The 26317-nt window shown below is 32.8% G+C and overlaps 1 protein-coding gene across 4 annotated transcripts; it reads left to right on the forward strand.

Annotated features, from left to right (window-relative positions):
- The first annotated feature begins 451 nt into the window (after window positions 1-451).
- On the forward strand, window positions 452-17373 carry fuss (SKI family transcriptional corepressor fussel). 4 transcript variants are annotated; one of them, XM_015509841.2, is made up of 3 exons: window positions 452-596; window positions 13467-13587; window positions 14640-17371. In XM_015509841.2, the coding sequence occupies exons 2-3, from the start codon at window positions 13471-13473 to the stop codon at window positions 15966-15968; spliced, it is 1446 nt and encodes a 481-aa protein (XP_015365327.1). In that variant the 5' UTR covers window positions 452-596; window positions 13467-13470; the 3' UTR covers window positions 15969-17371. The 4 variants fall into 4 exon arrangements, with proteins under 4 accessions (XP_015365327.1, XP_089083692.1, XP_015365326.1 ...); XM_089227566.1 differs by having other exon boundaries at window positions 453-596; window positions 14664-17370; XM_015509840.2 differs by lacking the exon at window positions 452-596 and adding an exon at window positions 2887-3016 and having other exon boundaries at window positions 14640-17373.
- Window positions 17374-26317: the final 8944 nt, after the last annotated feature.

Genomic DNA, 26317 nt, shown 5'->3' on the forward strand with positions numbered 1-26317 from the left:
GAAAATATATAATATGTATGTTATTTTTATTTTTATATACCCATATATTGTAGTTTGTAAGTTGTAATGATGTTACATAATTTTTAAATTTAATATTTTTCTAGATTTTAAACTGTAAATGTATATTTACTATATACATAGATAAACGGTGTGGTTTTATGAAATGTATTCCGAAATCATCACGTATAGCGGGAATGGGGTGGGAGGGGTTGGAGCGATTCACTCAGCCCTGCGGCCTGCAGAGTAAGTACGCAAGTACTATATATAGATACAGTGTGTCGGGGTGGCGGTGTCAATACGGTATTTAAGGACCACCCGCCAAAGGGTCGGCCGGGCAGGACCGCGCGTGGCAAATCGCTCCGGTCTCAGCCATTGGCCCGAGTCTAGGTTTGGGGAAAGGACCCGCCCTGGGACGCTGCCGCCACCACCGAAGCTTTTTGCTGAACGCGTCGACGGTGTAATCAACCCTTAGCCCGCTACCGTGCTGCACTTGCGCTGCACCGGAGTATGTTATGCGTGCGCGACGGAGACGACTGACGGAAGTCTCAAACAAAATTTGCGGACTAGAGTACGCGCACCGCACTGAATATTCTTAGGTAAGTACCTAACAGTACTATAATGGCTATATCATATAAATACTCGTGGATAGTCAGTTATTTTGTATTTTAACAGCTTTAAAATAAAAAAATTGAGGTGTTAAAAAATGTATGTAAATAGATGATTATAGCAACGATTTTTTTTTTTCAAAACCGATATCATACAATCCACATTCATCTGGTGAGAGATCTCAGAGAGATGTTTATAACACCCCTTATGTATGCACCGTTAAATGTTAATAGTGTCAATAGACGTTCTTGAATTGAATCTTAAATCCTATTCAGCTCGTTATATAATCATAAATACGAGTATATACCGTTTAGAAAGGTGGTTTACGAAGGTAGGTCCAGACTTAATTTCAGGTCACGTGTACTTTAAAATTGGGTTGTGCCTAAACCTATATATTACCTATTTAAAAAATGCATTTCATTAGATTGTTAAATAAAATACAAAAATAATACTAATAATAAATAACTAAAAATTGGTATATTTTTGAAAATATACTTAGTATTTTTTACCAATCAAATTTTTTCATTAGGAACACATGAATCCCTAAAATTTATAATTACTAAAACTGGTTGTCAGGTTACGAGTTCAATAAGGTTGAATACGAAAACAACTGGCTTAATAAAGAATAGACATCTTAAAACAATTCATACATTTCATATTAAATTAATTCCATTCATTGTCATTTTAAAGGGAATATTTTGACTTCTGATTTTTTACACATATTTATAGCAAGAAAGCTCACTATTGAAAAATGTACACTGCCTTATTGTAATTGGCGATGCACTTGCAAATCGCAGAGGTCTACTTCAGTAAAATGTAGTAATTCACGTTATGGTTGCTGCTCCGTAACTTAAACAATCGAGACTCACAAGTAAAATCTATATTTGAAGGCTTTTTTAACAGTTCAATATTACGACTTGTTCATACATATGTATTTTATTTTCTTTCTGACCAAATTTGTATAATAATGATTAATGTTTATATAATAAATTTGGACTAATTAAAATATTTTTAACCATAAAAAAAAATTTAAAGAGTGAATTATGTTACAACTTACAAGTTCTATCTTTTATGCATTTGAATATAACTATCTAAAAATAAATATAGTTAAAAGTTATCAAAAATCCTCATAAATAGAAATAAATAGAAAATACACATGACAATTAGTGAAGAAAACCCATACAAATTTACTGGTAAATTCTAGATTATTTAAAAAATATTTTTACTCTATATTTGTTTCTTTTTGTTAGCGAAGTTGTCTATTACACTAACTACTACAGAATCTACTTATGTGACTCAACTATTCACATAAACGAACACGGCAGAATTTTTTCGCAGGTTTTTCTTAAATATATCTGCCTCAATAAAAACAATTGCTCTTAAATAATTTTTTACATAAATAAATCGTCTCATGATGCTTACATATTTTAATTTGAAAAGTTTATACTGTTATTTCATTTTAATAAAATAACAGTATAAAAGCCTACAAAAATCTTATCATATTTATAGCAATAAATAATGACAACAAATGTTATTCTTATTTTTCGAATTTCTTATATATTTGATAACAGTATGAAAGTAAGAAATTGCACAGAGGCCAGAATATTCTATGACAAAAGTTAAATTTTTCACGAAAATTATGGAATTTGACTTCAATTATTAACATGAGTAGCAATATAATTATTTTGGTATATATAATATATCTATTATTATTGTGAAATATTGGTTCTTGATAATATAATTATGAAATTTAATTAATATTTGGTACCTTCTCAACTATTCATAAGAAAAATAAAAGAAATAATCAAAACATCTAAATTATAATCATGGTTTTAATAAAAAAATTTCAACTAACAATTATGATTATTGATTATCATTCTGCAAGATGCAATGGCATCATGAGTTATAGGTACTAATTTTAAATGATATGTAATTGTTCATAATACCTATATTTGTGATCCATAAATATTGTATGTATCCTAATGATGGACGATCATAGAATTTCTTAGTTAAATAAGGGATGTATTTATTGTATTTTTAGTACCTCTTGATTTAAGTATCCGTGACAGTATTACGGCACGTACATATCTAACAGTTTTCGTTAACAGCAGGTGACAGTACTCAGTACCCTTGTATAGTTAACTCAATAATATGTATATACTACCCAATAATTATTTTGATAACTTATTTTTTTGACGAGGTCAACTACCCGCTAAGTAAAAAATTCGTTTGATATATTTCAGGTGTGTTTACTATAATTGTGGTACCAATAAGCTGCTAACTTTATCAAGTCGGAGCCAGTTGTACTTCTCGATTATGTATTTGTTTGTTCAAAAATTTAACGGATGGTGGCCATTTGAATATATGATTTAAATACATTGCAAATAATTAGAAAGACATAATATATGACGTAGGTACCAAATACTCATAGGTTAACATTAAGGGGAACAAATACAGAAACATAAATTTAGAATATCCAAAATATAAAAATAAATAGATTCATATTTCTTAACATCAATATAATATTATATTTACATTTATCACGGTTATAGGATTTGAAAAGCTTATTGATATGGATATTTTATTAACTAAAAGTAAAACACATAGAAAAAAATAAATTTGTACCATAACTTTTATGATTGTAAGGAATAATAAATTGATAATAGGTTCTGAAAAAGTATATTAGGGAACATGGGCGTACTGCTGTACGGAGGTGCGGGGGAAATTTCCTCGCTATTTTTATTATTATTAATCTTTTTATCACTTGTAAAAACAAACAAAATAGTAGGTGCTGTGTTATCACATATTTTGACTCCCCCTCCATCCCCGGTTTATATTTCTCTTGGTACTCTTGTAAAGTAATCCTGATTTCTATTAAACACATACAGTGAATAATTATTGCATAAATAACCTCTCATAATAATACTTAATTAATATGATAAAGATAGGTGTGATTGAAGACGTTATTTAATATCCATTAATAGCACTTCGGCATGTTTAATTTTATTACAATTTATTCTCGAGTATAGTTAAAGATCAAGAAGGTCCCTTGGTCATTGTCGTTTTAGCCTTCGGGGAGGATTACTGGAAGTGAGTGGAATGTGAGGTTTGAAATGAGGGGTTAGTATATGTTGAGGTAAGCAAAAGTGAAATTTGTTGTAGAGTTGTTTGCACACATCTTTGATGAAAGGGACCTTCGGGTCATGGAGAGTAAGATTTGATACGTATGGAGGGGCGCTAGGGACGAGTCTAACAGTTAAAGTAATTTTGATTGGAATATTTGTATTTTATTTTTTAGCAGAACCTCAGAGCTGGATGCCATAATAAGTCCAGATAGGTTTTAAGAGGAGATTGTAGATAAAAATTGTTGTTTTCAAGTTAAGTTAGGATGATTTATTAAGGAATATTATATTTAAGTAAGGAAAATCTATGGTTGAGATAACTTTTTGTTTTTTGTAAGTGATTTTTAACAGTGTATGAAGAAGGTAGTTGTTTATTATTTAAGAAAATTGGAGAACATTTATCGTGTCTTAGTGTAAATACTGTATGGATCTATTTTGATTCATTGATTTTTACCCTCCAACGAGAGTTCTAAGAATACAGTAGGTTTAAATGACTTTGTAAGAATGAGGAAGCTTTTATTGGGCTTGAGTTAGAAGCATAAATTATTTTTTCAGTTGTATATTCGGCAACTATGATATTGTGGTAGGTAAGTTGGTTAGCTGAGTATAGATTATAAAGTGGGATGGAAGTGCCTTGCAGCTCCTTGCGATACGCCCGAAAGTATCGGTGAGATGGAGGAGAGTTTTGATCCGGATCTGACTGTGAAATATCGTTCACTTAAGTATGATTTTAGAAAAAGGTAGTATGAACAAGGTAAAAGGTTTTTTAATTTGTAGAGTAATCTAGGGTACCAGACTTTATCGAATGCCTGCGAGACGTCCAGAAATATAGCTACTGTGTAAATCTTTTTTTTTTCGAGTGAGTATGAGTCATGAGATGGTGTCTGGAAGTCTGTGAATTTGGTGAATAGTTGATTATTTCTCACAAAACTCAAATTGTGAGTTTGGGATACAGTTATTATTTTAAATTATTGAGTAACTGCGTATAAGGATTAATTTTTCGCAGAGTATGGAGAAGAAGAGTAGTAAGCTAATTGTTCTGAGGAGTGGATATCGGGAGGTTTGTTAGGTTATGGGAAAAATTATTATTACTGAGAAACGATAGAAATTAACTAAAAAATATTAGCGCAACAGTTGTACAATTTATAATAGTTATTTTTTTATTTTTTTTTTTAACTCAAGAAATACTAACATATTTTACTACAATTTTTTACGTGAGTTTTGGAAATATAGCAAGCTTGAGTAATCTAAAGTTAGTCTTAGTTTTTATTATAATTGGTTTTTTGTGTTCATCACTCGCATCAAATACCTATGTATAAATAATAAATACCGATAATACCCGAGCCATATTATTTATTTTTGTGCATAATATTATGAATTTAAAAATATTCCAATATTAAAAATCAGTGTAAAAATTAGCACGAAAATTATAAATAATAGCACAGAATAATTATTCTGTGTTAATAGTAAATAGTAATTGTTAAAATTGATAAAAAAAAAAAAACCAAACATTTATTTATATTTATAGTGGATTTCATTTTGGTCACGATACCATCTAGGTACGATACATAATACACATACGATTTGACCGATTACAATGGAAATAAGATTTAACCTGGTGAGGTTTGGGTGGAAAGTTACTATAGTTATAAGTTATAATATATATTTAGTTCGTGACTTTGTTCAGTAATGTATATTGTCAGGGTCGGACTGGCAACGAAAGGCCCAGTCTGCGATCTGATGAAGGGGCCCTTACGGCCTTACCGTTGATGGTCCGTCTGTGGTTGGACTATAAATTGTTAGTCCGTTCTCTACTTCTCCATTTTTGTACTTAATTAAGATAACAATTATATGGAATAAAAAAAACCACATTATAATGATAAACATTTTAGATTTAATATTATTACAATATAATATTGTATAATGAATGTGTTAATTGAACAGTTTCTTTTCTATTTAGTAGTTATTTTAGAACTGCTGCAACATACAGGAAACTACGGCACTTGAAACCAAGGGTGGATTACTGCTTATTTTTCTGCTGAGTGCAATGTTTTGAAATTGTTGAATTTTGTTCAAGTTTGGTCGTTTTGTCACTCTATCTCGTAGGTATAGACATATAGTTAGAGTCCAATACATCTATACGTGACATAATAGGGACTTATACACGTGTAATTTAATGTATGTTTGCATGGTAAATTTAATAGGTAGTATAGAGAAGCAAGTATTTGAAATATTTTTTGTTATTTTTTTGATGTTAAAATAATAAGTTATTTTATGTTAAATAATTTCAAAACAAATTTAAACTGTTCATCATCTAGCTTTAAAAATAAAAATAATTATTTAATTATAATAAAATGTTATAATATTGTCTATTTACATACTACTGTATTTAAATTTTTTATAATGATATAACATGCACATTTTAGTTTTATGATAAAAAATATGAAAGAATTATAATCGATTACCCCTTGTTTTCTGAATGTAGGTTATTTTATTTCATGTGAAACAAACCATATTGCCTGACATGATAAATCATAAATGTGTGTGCATTGAGTGGTATTAATAAAACTAAAAATTACCACGCATAGCCGCATAGGTAGGCGAATGTCGTGAAAATGGCGCTAGTGATTAATATTTAATTAACAAAACTCTTCTGTACTCGCACTATGTAATCATCGTGCACCTGTACTATTTATATAATTTGAGTTTAGCGTATTATTTTGTTTATGTAATTAGTTTTAACGCCTTAGTCCCTACCCTTCTCATTTTTACAATTAAATTTACTATTGAATTAGATAAGGCAAGATTGAGTAAATCAAAATAAGATAGTTCATTTTTGAATTTTTAAGTTTGTTTTTGCATTAATAATTGTATATATAAATTATTTTCTCATCAATTAAATTATAATTTATAATACTTAAATTATTCGATAAAAGTGTGGATCTTGGTATACCCAGTAAAAGAAATAAAATAAAATAACAAATTTAAAAAAAACAAAAAGGAAGTATCAACATTTTGTATAAAATTGTTTGTATATTATGGAACTAGTTTTCTATAGAACGAGTCTGAATTTCAAATTAAATACTTTTGTTCGGTTTGGGTTCAAATAAAAAATTGTAATTTACTATTAACTTTGTCAACATAATATGTAGAGTTGTCTGGGAACTGTTTTTTTTAAGAAAAGGTCTATGAATAATTATAATTTGTGCTTGACTTGGAAAAAAAACTAGAAGGGGGACTTATAGCGGATGTTGGATGAACGAGCGTTCCACAAAAAATTTCCTTTATTATTACCATAGGGAGGGGGGGCTAAGCCTACACACTTCAGCCACCCACAATCTTAAAAATCATTAAATTTATTGAAAAAAAGTATTTTTAAAGAAAAAAAAACACTAGTTTATTTAGTTATTTTTGTAAAAACATTTGTTATATAAAAACATATATTATATATAACAAAACAAAATTTAAACTACGAATGAAATAAGGTTAGGCCATTTTGAAAAGATCGTTTAGGGCAGTTAACTTTTTATGAATATCTTTTATCACTTTTAATTCAGCTATTGCGATTTGTAAAGATATAATCCATGAAATATATCTATGCCATAATCACAATTCACAGATTGTGATATGACTGATGAATGATGTGATGGTAATGTGGGCATAATACAATTTTTTCTAAGGAATTTTAACAACCAATTTTTTTTTTCATGTCGATACAAATGTGCAAGTATTACGGTTATAAGTATATTTTACATCAGAAAAACTGATGATTCATAAATCTATTATGTTAAATTTTGCGTTCCCAGCTTTCCGTTTTAAATAAATAGAATGGATGATAGAATTAGCATGTTGCTTAACAAATTTGAAATAGAAGTGAGATTCCGTCCCCCCAAATCAAGCACTGATTACGAATTTACAATTATATATTAGATACCTAACTGTGAACCTGACTGGCTGGCTATAGGTACCTAATACCTATAAGTATCTAGTACCTATTATACGCGTCTATACGATACTACACGTCTGCACACGATTACTAGTAAGTATAATATATAGGTATGTATACATACGCGTATTTAGCCCGTAATTTGTTCTTAAGAGGACGCTACACCCGCATGTGTTGTCTCCGTCTTACAAGTGCGTAACATTGCAAAAACTGTTTCGCGCGGGAAAGAACCGAGAAAGATACAGTTATACAACTAAGAAACGACATTTTCACCACATAAAAAGGAGAATATTGCACAGACAAAATTCTCCTTTTTATGTGGTGAAAATTTCGTTTCTTAGTTATATAACTGTATCTTTCTCGGTTCTTTACCACGTGAAACAGTTTTTGCAATGTTACGCACTTGTAAGACGGAGACAACACATTCGGGTGTATAGCGTCCTCTTATCTTGCAGACACTGCATGCAGCAGTAGTTAAATTCCAGTAACCCTCAATATAGTTAATCGTTCATCCCTTGGCGTCCATATTAGATCTTACACTGGCTTGTACAATCAGTGGAGTAGCCAGCCATGGAGGGGTTTAACCCCCTCCCCACTTTCTTAATCCTGAGCACGCCACTGTGTTCAGTTTTGTACCTATATACAAATTATACATGTTTACACCACAACTTGGCTACCATGTACTGTAGTTCGGATACTATAATCATAAATGCATACATAATATTAATCTGTAATAAATTTACCACTGCAATTCGATTATGCGGGGGCGGAAAGAGGGCGGAAATCACCTACCCCAGATCATCACAGCCACCATCATCACCTCCACCACCACTCCTTGGTCTCATAAGTTCGCACACAATGATGACGAATGATAATAATATGTATATGTTATGAGTCGTACCTATATATTCGCGTGCTCCTCCGAGATTTATACGTAAACGCACAATCGCATTACGCACAGTCGTCCGACCGTAATTATTATTATTAGGCGCCCGCGAGCACAGCGATAATATTTTAATAACAATAATAATATATGTATATACGTGGTTGTAGCTATATAACGATTATATAATGATATTCGGTTAATAATAACGTTTCGACCTGGACCGCTGCGGAAATACGATTATATTGTTTTCGGGTGGAAAACGAAATTAAACTCCTCCGCGCGCGGTCCATGTAATATCGAAACGGTACACATTATGTTATTATTATTATGCGCGCCACCCGATTCTCGCCCGAGTCGTCTGCTTACAATTATATTATATTATTAAGTTATTATTATTGTGCCAATAAATTATAACGGTGTAAGTATGTCCTGCGGCGGGGGTATAATTAAGGGATTATATTATGTGTGTCGATGGAAGGGAGAACTATCAGTATTCGCTCACCATACACGTCCCTATATGTAATATAATATAGTCATTCGAATTTTTTTTATGCAGCGATTACATATTATGTCGTATTAGTAGGTACATTATAACATATATAATGCATATATAATGTCCAAGTCGTATCTTCAATCGCTATTAATTGTGGTGAGTTTTGTTTAAATGTTGTTAAATATGAGGACGTAATACCCGTATGTGTACTGTGTAGTCTACGTCTTACAAGTGCGTAACATAGTAAATTTTACTCTCAGCTCCGTTAGTTTGAAAATTAGAGTGAATTGACCTTTTAAAAAATTAAAAGGTAAGAATATTATTAGACAACCTCATAGAATTTTTACTATAAGATGAAATATAAAGAATTGTAATATTTTTGCACATCTTAAAATACTAATAACTCGCTTCAAAATTAAAGTATAGTTAAAATTCTATGAAGTCGTCTAAATAATATTCTTACTTTTAAATTTTTTAAGAGGTAAATTCACTAATTTTTAAACTAACGAAGCTGAATGTAAAATTTGCGATGTTACGCACTTGTAAGAAGGAAAGATAAAACGTGATGCGGGTATCACGTCTTTTTAAATGCACAATATTTGTCTTGGTCGAATTAACACTGCTGCATATACATTATACATATTAGTGCGACTTATCATACTCGACGGCGAGGCGTGCCGTTAGAAAAACCACCCCCGATTTTCACGCCCACGCGTGTATTCGAAATCACCGCAAGTGCATGTTTTTTCTTTGAATTATTTAATGTTTATACTATACGTATAATTTTAACAGTAACTTTTTAAAATGTTGCATGTACCTACTGCAGCTGATGGAATTTATTACAACGTTTTCCTTGACTTAAGCCGGGTGCTAATTACAATATTAATTATTATAATAATCCCATCGATTTTGTAATCGGTTGTTTTTGGGTGAATTCTATCTATAGCTGAATAATTTAACTTAAGGATATTATGCTTTGCTTTTATCGATAAGTAATTATATTACAACATAATAATTTTTACAAGAATATTGTTTTAATATATATATTTATGCTGCTATAAAACGCTCCTACTTCAAAGCTATAATTCTTCTTAAATTGTATATGATTGATTTATTTATTTTTTATTAAGGGGAACCCGCAGCAACATAGGCCATTGGGCGTGGGGTGGTACGGTAGGGGTTATTTTTGTATATTTGTTTGTAGGTTTTTAAGTGGGTAGGGTTGTAACACATGTTTGTGTATGTGTGGCAAGGATATGTTGCTAAAAATCCCGGGTGGTCACCCATCCGGGAGCAAGCAACTGCGGCCGGTACGTACGCTCAGTGCGTTTCCGCAGATTGAGCGTACGACCGCGCCTCAGTGTGCCACATTGATTTATTTGTATACGGACAAAAACATACATGAAAACACTATATGCAGTTTTAGTTGTCATTATATAATATAAAGCATGAAGATAACTTAGGCTTGAAAAAAAAATAAATTAAAATATTGAAATAAATGTAGATTATTGTTGTAGAGTACCTAAATTGATATATGTTAAATATTAACAGACATGATTTTAGATTAATTATTTTTTTACAATCATTGCGGAAAAATAGATAAAACTGTATCTTTCTTTCGTTTTAGGCAAGTGATGTTAATATTGTTCTGTTTTTCTGTTTTGGTATTCTGCCACATTTACAAAAGATATAGGACAGATATATGTATATAAGAAAAAAATTAATAGTTTTCTGAACATTTTTTGTGTCTTGCTGCAGTTTTTTTTTTTACATTTATTTTTATAAAAGTATTTCACTTTACCTTTACAATATTTGTTGAAACATGTTAAATTAAAAAAAAAGAAAATATAAAGGAAATGAAAAACAAACGCAATTTATTATTAACCACCCAATATGTATAATATAATACAATAAGCAATGTAATATTTAAACATTGCAATTGATTTGTTGTTTACCTGTTTCGTAAAAGAGTTATAATATTCAATTTGATCCAACGGTAGGTATGCATAATATATATATATATATACATATAATATAATATTATTAGCACAGTAAATAATAACGTTTTATTAAAAACATACTTGCAGAGTGAGTGTGCAAGATAGTGTGTGTGTGTGAGAGAGAGAGATAAAATTAAAATGTAAATTAACATTTCCTGACTGTATACCATATTTATATGTTGGTACTATAAGAGCGGTATAGGGGTGGCGAAGAGGAGCTTATCGTTATTATTCTTGTATACTGTTGAAGACACCGCCCCCGTGACCGAGGTGGAAAGGTATAGTAATAATCGTGGTGAATGTTTAAAAATTCATTGAAATTACTACGTTGATGACAAAGACACGAATTATGTAGGTATTTACCTAACCTTATATAAAATATTATATATATATATATATATACAGATACAGACATCGCAATACAAGTTTAAATAATTTAAGACGTTGCAGAGTATATACCGAGCAAAAAAGAACAAGCACACAAATATTTACAAATAATTAAACACGTTGGTTATACCACATGGTGATTTTTTATAACGTAAATTAGTTATTGTTCACTAATAATATCTCTTACCTGCAAAATAGTTTTCAAAGCAGTAATTTCAAAAACCTTTAAGATTGTTAAAATAATTACTTTTACAATATACTTTTTTAAGTAATAGAAATGTAGACTGACGTATTAATTTAGTTCAATGAATAATTGTGCAGTTTTATAAGTAACCGACTCAACTTAAGTAGGTACGCAATGAATACTCTTTTATGTAATCCTGACTCATACTAATAGGAATAAAATGTTGTTAAATACTTATTTGATAATATACTTAATCTCGTTCGTAAGTAACAGCCTGAGTCCGAATATATATAAATATATATAAATTCACCAAGACAAAATTCACTTAAACTGTTTTAAATTGAAAAAAAAAATATTTTCCTAAAAATTATTTAGAATAGACCAGCATGGATACGTTAATTTTAAATAGAATCACTGCGTGTATTTTGCGCGTACTCGTACTTAATGTAATATAAAATAAAATTTAATAGAGGTATTACACATTTGTGCGGGTTTTTTGTTAATTTTAATTAGAACGAATCCACCGCGCCGTCGTTTATATATACATGTGTACGTTACACTATACTTAAATAAAAGCTTAATACTCACCCCCTTGCCACAGCCGGTTGGCGCTTCTGTATATATATATATATATATATATATATATATATATATATATAATGTACACGCTCATGAAGATTGCACTCTGGACGTGGAAAAACGTTTCCCTCTTTCACAGAAATGTAACGAGTAATTATCAGCGGATTACGCGGGTACACCCCCTCCGGAGTCAGATTAACCCTCTGCAACCCTGTCTATAATCTATATATATATATAATATTGTGTAACCGTTTCCCCTTGGTGCCCACTCCAAACAACACACCCGCCATCGCCGCCGTTGAATGGCAGTCGTCAAAACCCGGTACCGTGCGCCTCCTCTTCTCCTTTTCCGCACCCACGTTCTCACTCTCGGTGTACGGCAAATCGGCTCTCGTTTAATTAATTTCGCCTTTTCGGTTTTCCACGCGCTAATGATTTCGAGTACACAACACGCTCGCCGTACATAATAATATAGTCGTCGGTGTCCCGTTCGCCGGCGCCGAAAGAGTTCGACTGCGCGGCGGCGGAGTATCGTGTCCTGGAAATGGACGAGCACTTCCTGCTGTATTTATATAAATACGAACGGTCCGCGGTCGTGAGTACGAAACGAGACGAAATTCTCCTCCGTGTCCTTACTCGTACAGATTATTACTGTACACTCTACGTATTGTTTTTCATTTATCTTCTTTCCCGACTCTTTTCCTTTACATATAGCGGGCCTGCAAAGTCGTAAAAGAATTACATGTATATCAGCATATTCAACTATAATAAATAGTATATAATATCTGTTATTCAACTCATAATAATAATAAGTGTTAACTCTACACTGTTAAGTGTTATAAGACGAAATATATGTTATATATAGTTATAATATTATTTGTACGTACTGAATAAGAAACATTTGCAGTACAAATGCAGACACGTGGGTTTTTCTCAAAAGTCTATATAATGATCGGGCTAGTGATTTTAAGTTTAATTTTTCGTACAAAAGGAACATAAATGCGTACATGATGGACAATTAAATGTTTCCCTAACGTCACGTGATCTCGAACTTCAAATATGTGATAGTGATATACTGACATAAGCTATATTAATGGTGCAAAAACGAAGTCAATATATTTAAATCTCTACGGGTATTCGTATTTTTGCGTGTTAACTAAAATTTTTTAATCTGTTTACGTTATATTTTTTAATCAGTTACTATATTAAAAAATTATAAATGATAATAATGATATATATTATTTGTTTTATTTGTTTGTGCAGTAAAATGACGTTAGCGAAAATGGATCAGAGGTTCCAATTGATCAGTCATCACAGGGATGACAAACCGACCGAACCACCAAGGGCGCTCAATCCGGTGATCAATAATTCTAAACCGAACAAAGTAAGCTCTCAGAAATTGTATAAATCTCGCACTTTCCAGTTTTTATTTTATTCGATTGGTTTTTAAATCTCCGATTGAGTTTAATCTTGATATTCTTGAATGTCGTTATAAGCTAAGCGTTTTCGATGTTTTTTTGTTCATTACTCGCGAACGATTCGATTTATAATTATATACCTAAGTAAATCAACGCCTAAGATAAAGTTAAATAATAAAGCTATATTAAATGGTGTTTGTAGTTAACAATAACAAAACATTAATTGTACTCGCGTGATGAAGTGGATTTATCAGGATAATTCTATAGTGTTAAAGTTGTATATAAAACAAGAAGGCAAATAGTTTCTTTAGGGTTATTGTATTATATTTATTTAGAAGTCATCAAGTGGCGTGGATAAATAGTTGGAGGGAGCGTAGCGACCTTTTAATAGGGGAATCGTCGTTCCGGTCGGGAAGCTTACAAGTTTACGATGCGAGTAAATGACAATAGCTTTAGCCTTAAAAATAAAATAAAAAAATGACAAAACGTTATTTTTATTTGTTTGCTTTAAACACTTAAAAGGCGAACTAAATTGTCGAAATTAAATTTTCAAAGACGTCGCTCCGCTGACAGATATTGAACGAATATAATATTATACCGATCAACTTGAAATAAACAAATAATTTAATTTATGTTTCGCCTTATAGTTATTATTTTTTCCAAATTCCGGCAATTATTCCGTAAGAGTGTGTGTTATATACATAAAACTGTAAAACTGTATCGAGAAATAATTAGATTTTGTGAAATTACAAAATCATGACATACAAACATTACAAACACATTATTAGGATTTATATAATTCCGGTAAGCCCGCCATGAATTCAAAAACCAACGATAACCATATACACAGTCAACTCGTATTATGACACAATACATTTTGATAATAGTCTAATGAGTTAATTGCGGTAATGTTTTGGTGGGCATAAAATTAATTTATATACATAATATACGCGTAATAATAATAATAATAATGTTATAATCGTGGCGCTACGCGAATTCGGATAAAGCACCTGAGCAGGTTCTGTTTTGTCTGTCCAACCAGGTGGGCACGGTGATTCTGTACGGCGTGCCGATCGTTTCGCTGCAGATGGATAACCAGGAGCGACTGTGCCTGGCCCAGATCAGCAACACGCTGCTGCACCGGTTCAGTTACAACGAGATTCACAACCGGCGCGTGGCGCTGGGCATCACGTGTGTGCAGTGCACGCCAGTGCAGCTGGAGATGCTGCGCCGGGCGGGCGCCATGCCGGTTTCGTCGCGCCGTTGCGGCATGATCACCAGGCGCGAGGCGGAGCGGCTGTGCAACTCGTTCCTAGGCGACAACACGCCACCCAGGCTGCCCGACGACTTTGCGTTTGCGGTGCACCACGAGTGCGCGTGGGGTTGCCGTGGCTCGTTCCTGCCGTCCCGCTACAACTCGTCCCGGGCCAAGTGCATCCGTTGCGCCGTGTGTGGTCTGTTCTTCTCGCCCAACAAGTTCATATTCCACTCGCACCGCACCGGCGCCGGGGCCCGGTACGTGCAGCCGGACGCGGCCAACTTCAACTCATGGCGCCGGCACATGAAGCTCAGCGACGATCCACCCGACCACGTGGTACACGCGTGGGAGGACGTCAAGGCCATGTTCAACGGTGGCACGCGCAAACGGGCCGTGTCCAGGCCATCGCCACCGTCGCTCCTGCACCAACAGCAACAACCGTCGCAACCACTGCTGCCGCCGACGCCACATTCACGTCAGCAGTCGTCGGCTTCGTCGTCGCCGCCGTCGTCGTCTTCGTCGGCCGCAGCCACCGCCCCGGTAGTCGTGCAAATGCCTCAGCCGGTACTCCAGTCTGCGGCTCACCTGCACCACCATCAGCACCATCAACACCACCAACACCGGTCGCCAGAACTGCAGCAAAAGAAATCGGCGCCGTCCGTACAGGTACCGTCCATGCCGCTACACCAGGCCATGGTCGATTATGTGTGGCAACAGCGGGCCAACCCGTTCGCCGTGGCCGCGGCCGCTGCGGCTGCGTATTCCGCGGGCGGTGGCCTCCCCTGTTGGCTGCCAAAACTCGAGCTGGACCCGCATCATCACAACGCCCTTGTCAACCGGAGCGCCGTTGCGGCCGATTATTCTTCCGCTTTCAGGCCCGTGTACCCGGTTACCGTGGCCGCGGCCGCTGCTGCTGCCGCTGCAGCCGCCGCCGTTGCAACCAAATCGGGTGATGGGGAAGACGACGACGACGACGAAACCGGTGGCGGTGGTTGTTGCATGGACGACGTGGACGACGATGATGATGACGACGACGACAACGACGATGAAATAGACATCGAAACGTGTCCAGACGAAAGGAATACGTAGGACCTAAACAGATGGCTATTTATATTTTTTATGATTTTTTTTTTTATTTGTAGTTATACAGCGTGTTTATGTACGTGTATATGTACGTGATTTACGAGCGGTAAAATCAACTATCGACGAGTTCAGGTCTCGTCCGATGGCGTCTAATTTCAAAACGTAAATCGGTTTTCGCTTTTTAACCTCGCATCTCATAATATCACCAAATGATAAGGTATTTAACGTTTTCAAAAAAAAATAAAAATAAAAAATCGTTAAGTAATCGTTATTTTGTCCTTACCGGTTGACTGTGCGTGCCCGTGTAAAAGGTATAAGATCGCCGGAGCTATACTCCGTAATACCGTTATATACTTCGGGGGGGAAGTTGTAGAATATATTTTGTTGGCCTAAAGTATTCTATCAATATACAGGTATATCATTAATTATTTTTTGACGGAAGTTTATACGAACACGTATGTATATGTTGTATGCTGTACCTATGCACATTATGGAAAGTGAATTGTCTTCTCTTGGACGCCCAAATGCATTAAACTGTTAAAGTGTATATGTTTTTCATCGTAGAAGGTATCGGATGAAGTCTATAATAATACAACATAATGTAATGAATTTATTTCTTTTTTGTACACCGTTCATACTTTACCTTCTATAAATACCAACCCTGGACCCATACATTATAATTTATAGTATATAGGTAATAAGTCGCGACGCACTTCACCACATTACTGTTTAGTCAAAATTACAAAAACTCTACTGAATAGATATTTGTATACATTATTATGCTAATATTACGTGTTTTATGTTAGACCTAATACTATCTAAGTCATATACTTAATATTATGTAAAAGTCAAATAATTATTAAGCCACCGCTTTGGTGGTCGACGGTATACGCTGTAGACTGTAGAATAATACTAATATAATATTATTGAACTTTTTAATCGGCACATTATACAATATATTTTATAAGTATATTATATTATATTATTTATTGTTAATGTAAGCATTTCGATGTCTATTTGTTAAACTTGAGTGATTGTTAAAACGTATGTTTCTTTCCCCTCTCCTTTTTATTCTACTAACATAGTACATATTATAATAATATCATAATAACAAACAAAAATAGTTTTATTTTTATTTTTACAATTACTTTAGTACCTATTTACTAACATAATATTATTATTGTCGTCATCATTATAACATTATATACACTATTTTTTATGCGCTCACATAAAAAATACGGTGTACGTACCTACAACACGGTTATTATATATATACAGCTGTGACGTGACGCGCGCACGTTATTATTTAAATGAAAACGGCAACCCTCGGGTGGCGATTGGAGTGTAAAGGAAACCCGAGACTGACGTGTCGTATAATTAAAAGACGATCCCAGAGGGAGTGCAACGGTGGCGTTTGGCTAAGGTCAACGGTTGACATTTGGCGAGCCGTTTTTAAACGTCGCTTTTAAAGCGAATCGGAAACGGTCCCTGTCGGGGAATACTGAGTGTATTATTATTATTATATACTGCCTGCCCGTACAACCCAAATCGGATTACCATGGGTTTTATTTATAAGGAAAACGATTTCAATTTTTTTGCGCCACCGTTCACGGTAAAAAATACCAAAGGAAAAGAATACTGATCTTATAAGATTGGTGCTGCACTGCTGCAGGTGCTTGAGCGTAATTAAGATTGAACGGTTCCAAATTCTTGGAAAACCCAAGTGTAAAATGACCTAATCCCCTCTGCCATCGCTGAAATTTAGCAGTCATTTTAAAAGTACTTAATAATCAAAATCAAAAATAAGCCATAGCATCGATTGGGAATACGAGTATCAACACAAAGACACGAGACAATCGTATAATGGTATAAATACTTTCTATTAAACCATAAGTATTTATTAGCCAATACCATTGGTATTTATAATCAATGCGAATACCTAATAATTTATATTGTGACGCGTCAATTTAATAAATATCTTCTGCGCAAACTTGAACCAGCTACGATAAATCCATTTATTTGGTACACCCATCACAATGTCAATATATAGCTAATACAATATAATATAGAGTATTAATATAATATATATAATTATTAGTTATATTTTTAGATGTTTTTTCTTCATCAGAATTTGGCTCCTATAACTACGATCCTGAAAAGAAGCTAAAAAGTAAAACTTAATTCGTGGATTAAGCTCCCTATTACTACCTGTAATTTCACCGACGGACTGATCTGGTTTATTTTATGTAGAAATACGCATTGATATAATCAGGCGCATCTGCACAGACATCACTCTCGACGAGCGGCAAACTCTACCTCAAGTCCGTTTCGTCAGTACCGTCATTTTCGAATTTTAATACCAAACCTTGAAAGCTGTGAAAATGTGAAATGGACTACGACGACCATATTGAGGTTACGAATTTCAAATTTAACAATTTTATGATTACTACTGGAGGTATACTATCAAATCATAGCGGTTAGTCAAAGTAATGCTAAGTTTCTATTACTCCATGCACAACACTCTACGGGTATGGCGTATGCCAATAACCGGAAATCATTCTGATCACAAACTTTTGCTGTTTATAATACCTATACGATATAACCCGCGCGCCCTGTTCATCTTGTCATTCGAAAACCGTTTAACGATTTATTTTTGAAAAAAACTTTTGCATTAGAATCTGCAGCGGCTGAAAACTATATTTAAAAAAAATACAATACAGCTGTTTTTTTTCATCTAAACGGTTGTCGAATGAAATGATGAACTGGATTGTTGATCCATGAAATTGTATGATACTATAGATGTATTATATCTCCAACCCGGTTGACCATGCGGTAAGAACGTATATTTATTTATTTATTTATGAAAATTTAAACGGGCTAAAGCCCAATATACAAAAACAAAAAAAACAAAAATCGTGTTTGTTTACAGAGTAAGTAGCGTAAGTTGTCATCTTATAGTAGACAATGCGTAAATTGGTTGATATAGAAATCTAAGTTGTATACATATTACATACAAACAAAAAAATCAAATAATATTTACATTATTGTTAAGATATATATATTAAAAAAGGCGATATTATTACAACAGATCAAATCTACGTTTTATTTGTTCACAAAGCCCATTAATCTCATAATGGGGGCATTTTTAGCATAGTTTGTACGATGAAATGGCATATAAAATGTATTTGAATTCCTGGTATGAGAACCAGGAACCAAAAAGTTAAATTTAACTAGTATCTCTGAGCAATTTATGATACCATTCAATAATTTAAAAGTGAAATTAAGATCGAGTCTAATTCTCCTTAATTGTAAAGATTCTAAATTGGTTAATAAATGTAATGGTAAGTAGGATGTGTGTCGTACTATATGTTATATATAGGTATAAACAAACTAGTATACCAAAAGCTTACCATGGTTACCAACAAATCACAGCAAATGTTTTTTATGCTCATATACACATCAACGTGTATAATATATAGTGGAAACAGTGAAACATTGCAGAAAACCTGCCTTAACTTTAATATTATTATCATTATCTGTGTCACGCATCGTCGTCATTATAAGTATGTGTATGTGTGTGTGTGTGTGTGTGTGTGTGTGTGTAGGCATATGCGCTTAATCCATAAGGGTGCAGGGTAGATATTTTATATTGTTTTGTTTTCTGGCCCGTCCTATGTATTATTATATTATATAATATATGCACGCAGCAAGAGTGAACATAATATTATGACACGAGAGACAATACGCACCAAGTCACAGAAGGACTCTACCATGCCTAGTAATAATTAATGCCAAATCATGGGAGGCATGGCGAGGGACGACGATAGAGAGAGGGTTGGGGTGGTTCTCGCGTGTACCTAAATATTTGTACATTATATTCGTCGGGTTCGATTCAATCGTATTATATACAATACACCATATAATATTATATATTGTAGTGTATACATACGGAAAACGCAAACACGGCAGCGACGACTCAATATACGCAACCATTGTAATTATTATTATCGTCTGTGCAAGTTTAATCGTGCTCGCGAGACCGGTGAATAATTTATATGGTACGCGAGCGCGGACCGGGCGGCGATGACGGTGGCCTCGCGGGCGACGCGATCATTCGCCTAGAGGTCGCACACCCGGCTGAGTATGAATAATAATAATACGAATAATATAACATAATAATATAGTGAGCCCGAGGCTCGATCGCATCTCTATTGTTATTGTGTTATTTTCTATTTTTTTCTCTCAATTTTCATCCCCCGCGTTAATCATCCCCGCCGCCCGACGTGCTTTATTTACATTTTTTTTTCTCTCGACGAGCAATACTGCACTACAACGAACTACAACAGCAGTCGTACACTAGAAATAATAACGTATATATAATTATAATATAAATAAATACCTATTTATTATAAAGTAGGTAACTAGTCAATCATTTCAGGTAATACATAATATTATATTAACTAATGGTAATAAAATCATCGAGTTTTCAATAAATATAATAATAAATGTCATAAATCATAAATGTCGTCTTACGATTGGATGTGAAGAGGATACTTTGAATTAGCCTACCCATATAATAATTTACCTATGCATGTAGTTTATTAATTGTTATACTGCAGCGATTTTTAACAAGAATGGGAGATGAATAATAAAGATTCTGCATTTCTGCTACCTATAACTTACTATCGATTAAGTTCATCGTTTTTCCGGTATTATTATTATAAAAATGTTTCGTCTATTAATATGTATCTATATATAAATTATAGCGATTGCGAATAATTTTCCGCCATAATACGATTTATTCTTAAACAAACAGAACCCGTTAAAAGGACCTTAGGCGTGTTTGTTTTCAATTAAATGTAGAACTTTCGATTAAAGTGAGGTTTTAAAAACCCATCGTATATTTACTATAATGGTACAACTTTTAGGTATATAACTAATATATAAGTATACAACATATATAGTCTACCGCGGTGGATTATGTGTGTATATGAAAGGGAAACTTATAATAAATTGAATGTTAAAAAAATAATAAGATATCAAGGTGCCTATCTATATTTTTTGTAACATTATTGTTTGAACTGCTATTATAAATTATAATGTATCACTTAGTTGAAATGAAATGTTATGTAAAAATAAATATATTATTCCACATATCATATAGACATATATATATGTCAAATGTCAATATACGTAATAGTATATATGAACATATAAACATATTATAAAACACAACTATATTACCTATATATTCAACATTGTACATACAATTTCATTATATCGGCATGAAAAAAAATATATATATACATATATCTGTTGGTATTAAAAATCTATTTTTACACTTGATAGTTGTTTTTACGATATAACTATATTATAATTTAGATTATTTAAATAGTACTATACTAATGTTTTATACTATTGTATTTTTTCCTTTAAAGTATATTTCATTTTTACCGCTATAATCACAGTGATCACAGTTTTTTGTGTGTCTGTGTACAGCATAACTAGTTGAAATAATGCTTCAATTTCAAAAATTTGTCAAAACCATGAATATTTGCGAATTATTTTGTAGTTCAAAATTCATTATATTGTTTGTATTTATATCTAAGGTTATACAATTCAACACTAAGTTTTTCATAAGTTTTGCTTCAAATAGCTATAGAGAAAATTTGAAGCGTCATTATAGGAAAAATGTTTTGAGCGTTTGAGTTTTAAATTTTTTTGAAATCGTGTAATGATAACGATTTATCCTAAAACCAGGTATATGCACATCTATGATAATATAAGGTATTATGAATTATGATAACTACATGCAATGTTTTTTGGAAAAATTGATTAACCATTCCTATATGCAAAATGCGTCCTAATTGAAAAATAAAATATTTGTTTCAAAATAGAATATTTGACAATATTTAAATGAAATATATTATCCTAGACTGACAAATCATCTCCGTTCAGAATCGTTTTTCGTATATAATGATACCTATCATTGCATTCAAATTTAACCTACCCTAGTCAGAGGTCCACCACACCCCTTAATGTACTGCAGAGCGACATCCACTTACCCGCTTTTTTTATTTCATCTTTCATATTTTGATAGTGATATTTTGATATCCCTCGATTTTTGTAACTAATAGGTATAAGTATAATGCTAAGACTTAAATTACTTAAATAAAATTTATTTTTTGACATTCCTACAACATACTGAAATGGAAACAGCCATCTTTTTGTTGTTATAATTATATGTATTCGTAGCGTCTTTGAAGCGAATGACATTGTGGATACATTTTTGTCATACACTAAGGAGTACCTTACCATCAAATATTAAAATAAATGTATTTAGTTATTGAAAAATTATGTTAATTGGTATTATTAATTTTTAACTAGCGTTAAAAAGATTAATTGACATTTAAATATTGAAAACGAGAGCAAGTGGTAATAAAACAATAAGACTCGTAAAAAGATAGCAATAAGAAAATCTGAATATAATTAATATTTTATCATTACAATTAACTTAAAACAAGAAAACCAACTAAAGGCACTGATAGCTAAATACTAAAAATAGCATATGAAACCTAATCTACAAGGTTTTCTTACGTACAATAAAGTATATATTTTAATATTCCAATAGACAATACTTTAAATCCTTTAAATTATATAATTTAATATATAATATAATTCTTATATAATTGATAGGTATAATATATTATCCACTGGGTGATATATTTTGTAGAAATTTTAAACGTCTTCATCAAATGTTAATCAGTATAATCATTAATCACTGAAGTCTAAGGCTCTTTATGAGGAGTAAAGTATTACTACAAACAACAATATTAGAATCAATTGTAGAAAAAACTTTTATTAGTTTTACGTTTTGAATGCAATTTATAAATAAGCATTATTTGGTAGGTTATACGTTCTACATAGATCAATCGATCGACAAGACAATCAATATGTTGACGAACATAATTTTTGTGTTTTGAAAAACCAATTCCGTTTACCCCGCAGAGAAGAATTATTATTAATATATTAAATATTTATCATATTGATTTTTGATTTCCATTTGGCTAAGACACAGTCCAGGCTGGTTTTTGCGTCTGTTTTAATCGTTTGAAGTTTTAAGTCACTTAAAAATATCTGTCGTCGAGATTTTTCTTATTACTACCTCTTTGCACCACGATAGTTATTTCTTCGTCATAACAACTGTTTCAAGTTTCAATAATTTGTTCACCGTGCAACTATAGAATTCCTTGTTCGCTCGAATCGAGGGTTCGAAAAAAGTAGGTAGTAATTATTACAAAAAAAAAAAAAAAAAAAATAAATAAATAATAATAATAATAAATAAAAGGAACAGAGCGGGTAGAGAGGAAAAACAGTCTGAATGTTTCTACATGAGGTATTCGGGACTCAGGCGTAAAGGGTACGCGGGGGGACTTAAGTTCTTTAGTCAATGAGCGAACCAGATAATCTAGCTGTAGTCATGGAAACACCAATTTAGCTTTAACGTTTTTATTAACAAACGATCACCCCTTTCAAGGGGTCCACGGGGCTGGGAGAAGGGAATTTTCATTTAACTCGAAGAAAAAATTGAATCCACATCCACCGGACCGTGAAATTGAATTTCACAATTTTCGTTAAAAAAACCAACGCATCCGAGAGAAGAAAAAACACTCCAAAAACAACCTAACCAAAAAACGCCAACCAATCGACTTTGCGCGCGAATAGAATAAACCGATTTAATTTAATACCCGGTGTAATAAAAGTTGCTGATTTCATTGTAACCGCTCGCGCCTCCACCTCCATCACTATACAGCCGCGCGCACATAATGTATTATTATTATTGTACATTACTCAATATAATTTTATATCAACTTCGTAGTACCGTATTATATTATTATTATTATCATAATCATCATCATCGTCATCATCATCATGTACATATGGTATATTATACGTCGTTTACTATTTAGTATATTATACCAATTATACGAGCAAAAATCTGAACGTCTCTCATCTCGACTAGGCCGCATACGCTATTACTGGTGGCCGAGGATTATTTTACGTCACGGCCTCGAGGATTAAGGGTGTTTTTACCGCAAGGGTTGCGCATTCATTATATGTCGATGATTGTGTATTACTGGTGCACACCGCGAGGACATCGCACCGACCGATCACGTGTGCATACGATTTATTTAAGTAGATATCTACCTGATTATACACTTATTAGTTATTCCTATATGCAGTGGCGTGCAGATTTCTTTTTCCATGTAGTGGGTCAAAGCTAATTTTTTTACACCCACCACCCACCTAAAACTAAAAGTTACAAATAATATATATTTTATTAAGGGCCTCTATACAGTTATATGAAAACATAATATTTATAAATAAAAGAAATAAAAAAAACCCACACCCAGCCCACTTTCAAGTGGGGCCTAGGCCCTATTTGTGTCTTGTTTGCACGCCACTGCCTATATGTGTTGTAGATACATTTTTATATAATAATATTATACAGTATAGTAATATAACGGGCTCACATTGATCATTATATATAAATAATATTAAATGGTTTATAATAATGGTAAATACCTGCTCATGGAAAATGATGCTGCAGGATTCCAACTACACTTCGTCTCCCATAATTTTATACATAGATATTATATATTATACTGTTCTGATGGGCTATGATAAAATAAATTTTGATCGATGACAGTAATACTATATAGTATAATAGCTGCGTGTTTATGTATAGGCATACATCACAGACGTGTGGTGGAATCAGGATAGAGCACGGTGTATCATGTTTTTTTAACAACCCGATTGAGCGAATGCAACGTTGCTAATTTTTCCGTTCATCTACAACCAATATAATACGAGTCTTTTGAAATAATCGTTTACCATATAGGTACTATTAAACGTATAGCCGGAAGAATTTTTTTCAATTGTCGTGCTTTATAAGTCGTACGAGAAGTTTTTAATCGTAAGGTATGGCGATTACTTTCACTCGTATTTTCCCATCGGTTGTTGGCAAAAGTGATAAGAGTAAAAATAAAATTGGGAAATATACCAGTCATGTAGGAAACTAGAAACGACATTCGGTCGGACAGTTATGTCGGGCGATAATTGGAGCCAATGAGCCTAAATATCACAATTTGTTGTTGTTGTCTAATTTCATAATTGGAATAGGATCAGCTGAGTTATTTAGGCCTACAAAGGTCTATAATTGTCCACCTGGCTGCCGACGTTGAGAGTACCTTTTTTGCAACAAAAAGTTAAAATATGTTTAATTTATTATTACTACTAAATTCATACGAACTGTTCTAAAATTCCAATCAATAATTCATTCTATGAAACATAAAGCTATACATCAATTTTCAACTAACTACGTATAGTAAGAATATAGGATTATATATGTATATATATACAGATTTATTTAGTGGAATAAAGGATTCTAAACTGTTTTTTATACACATTTTATATTATTTGTTGTTTTTATTGGTATGCAAAATAATAATAATAATATATCGCATGAGTTTGATTAAAAGACTGGAAAAAAACATTGGTAGGTGTATGATGTTTTAATGGTTTGTGTGTCGTTATACGAATGTAAAAACGACAGTAATGTTATTCACTCGAGTTGTATTATAATGTGCTATAAATACGCGACGGTAGATTTATTGGCAAAACTATATGGTATACAATATACAATATATTATAAGTAATTTCGTAAATCGAAAAATTTATTCTAAATACACTTGACTACGTGAGTCGTATACATGCTATTTAAATAGTTGATGCGTATAATAGTATAATATTATATATATTATAATGTATGTTATACCGAGTTTTCGCAAACACACACCTTTGACCGTGCAGTGTGGTGGTGGGTAACATCTCATACTTATACTATTATACTTAATTTTTTTTACCAAAGTAAAACTTTCCGGCGTTTCCGTAATCATGTTCCGCCTAAATTGAAAACTGGTAACGCTTCTGTGATCAAATGTATATAATACGTGATCGCAGTTCGCCAAAAAACGCATTATCCCATCAATAACCCGGCGCGTGTACTTTATATAATATTCCCCTAAGACGACTAAACAACCAAAACTAAATTTATAGATTCGATAAAAGTTTGACTTTGACAGAATTGATGTTGAACGAAAATTGGCCCCGTTCATATAAGTGGGCAATTTTCAGTAATTAAAACGGTTTTATTGAAAATTTACTATATACATGCTTATCACGGTGTATAATAATGATATTATAATTTATAATATGATGATTATGCGGCCAGCGTATATAGACTTGTGAACGACCGTCGACGAATAAACCGCGAGTGAATATTATAGCGGTTA

The sequence above is a fragment of the Diuraphis noxia genome, unplaced genomic scaffold (assembly GCF_037042655.1).
Source record: "Diuraphis noxia isolate RWA-SAM2 unplaced genomic scaffold, SU_Dnox_SAM2 contig0004, whole genome shotgun sequence".
In the NCBI taxonomy this organism is placed as follows: domain Eukaryota; kingdom Metazoa; phylum Arthropoda; class Insecta; order Hemiptera; family Aphididae; genus Diuraphis; species Diuraphis noxia.

Coding starts and splice junctions, on each gene's coding strand:
- fuss (XM_015509840.2), top strand. Junction 13,588..14,639: donor ATAATTCTAAACCGAACAAA/GTAAGCTCTCAG, acceptor GCACCTGAGCAG/GTTCTGTTTTGTCTGTCCAA.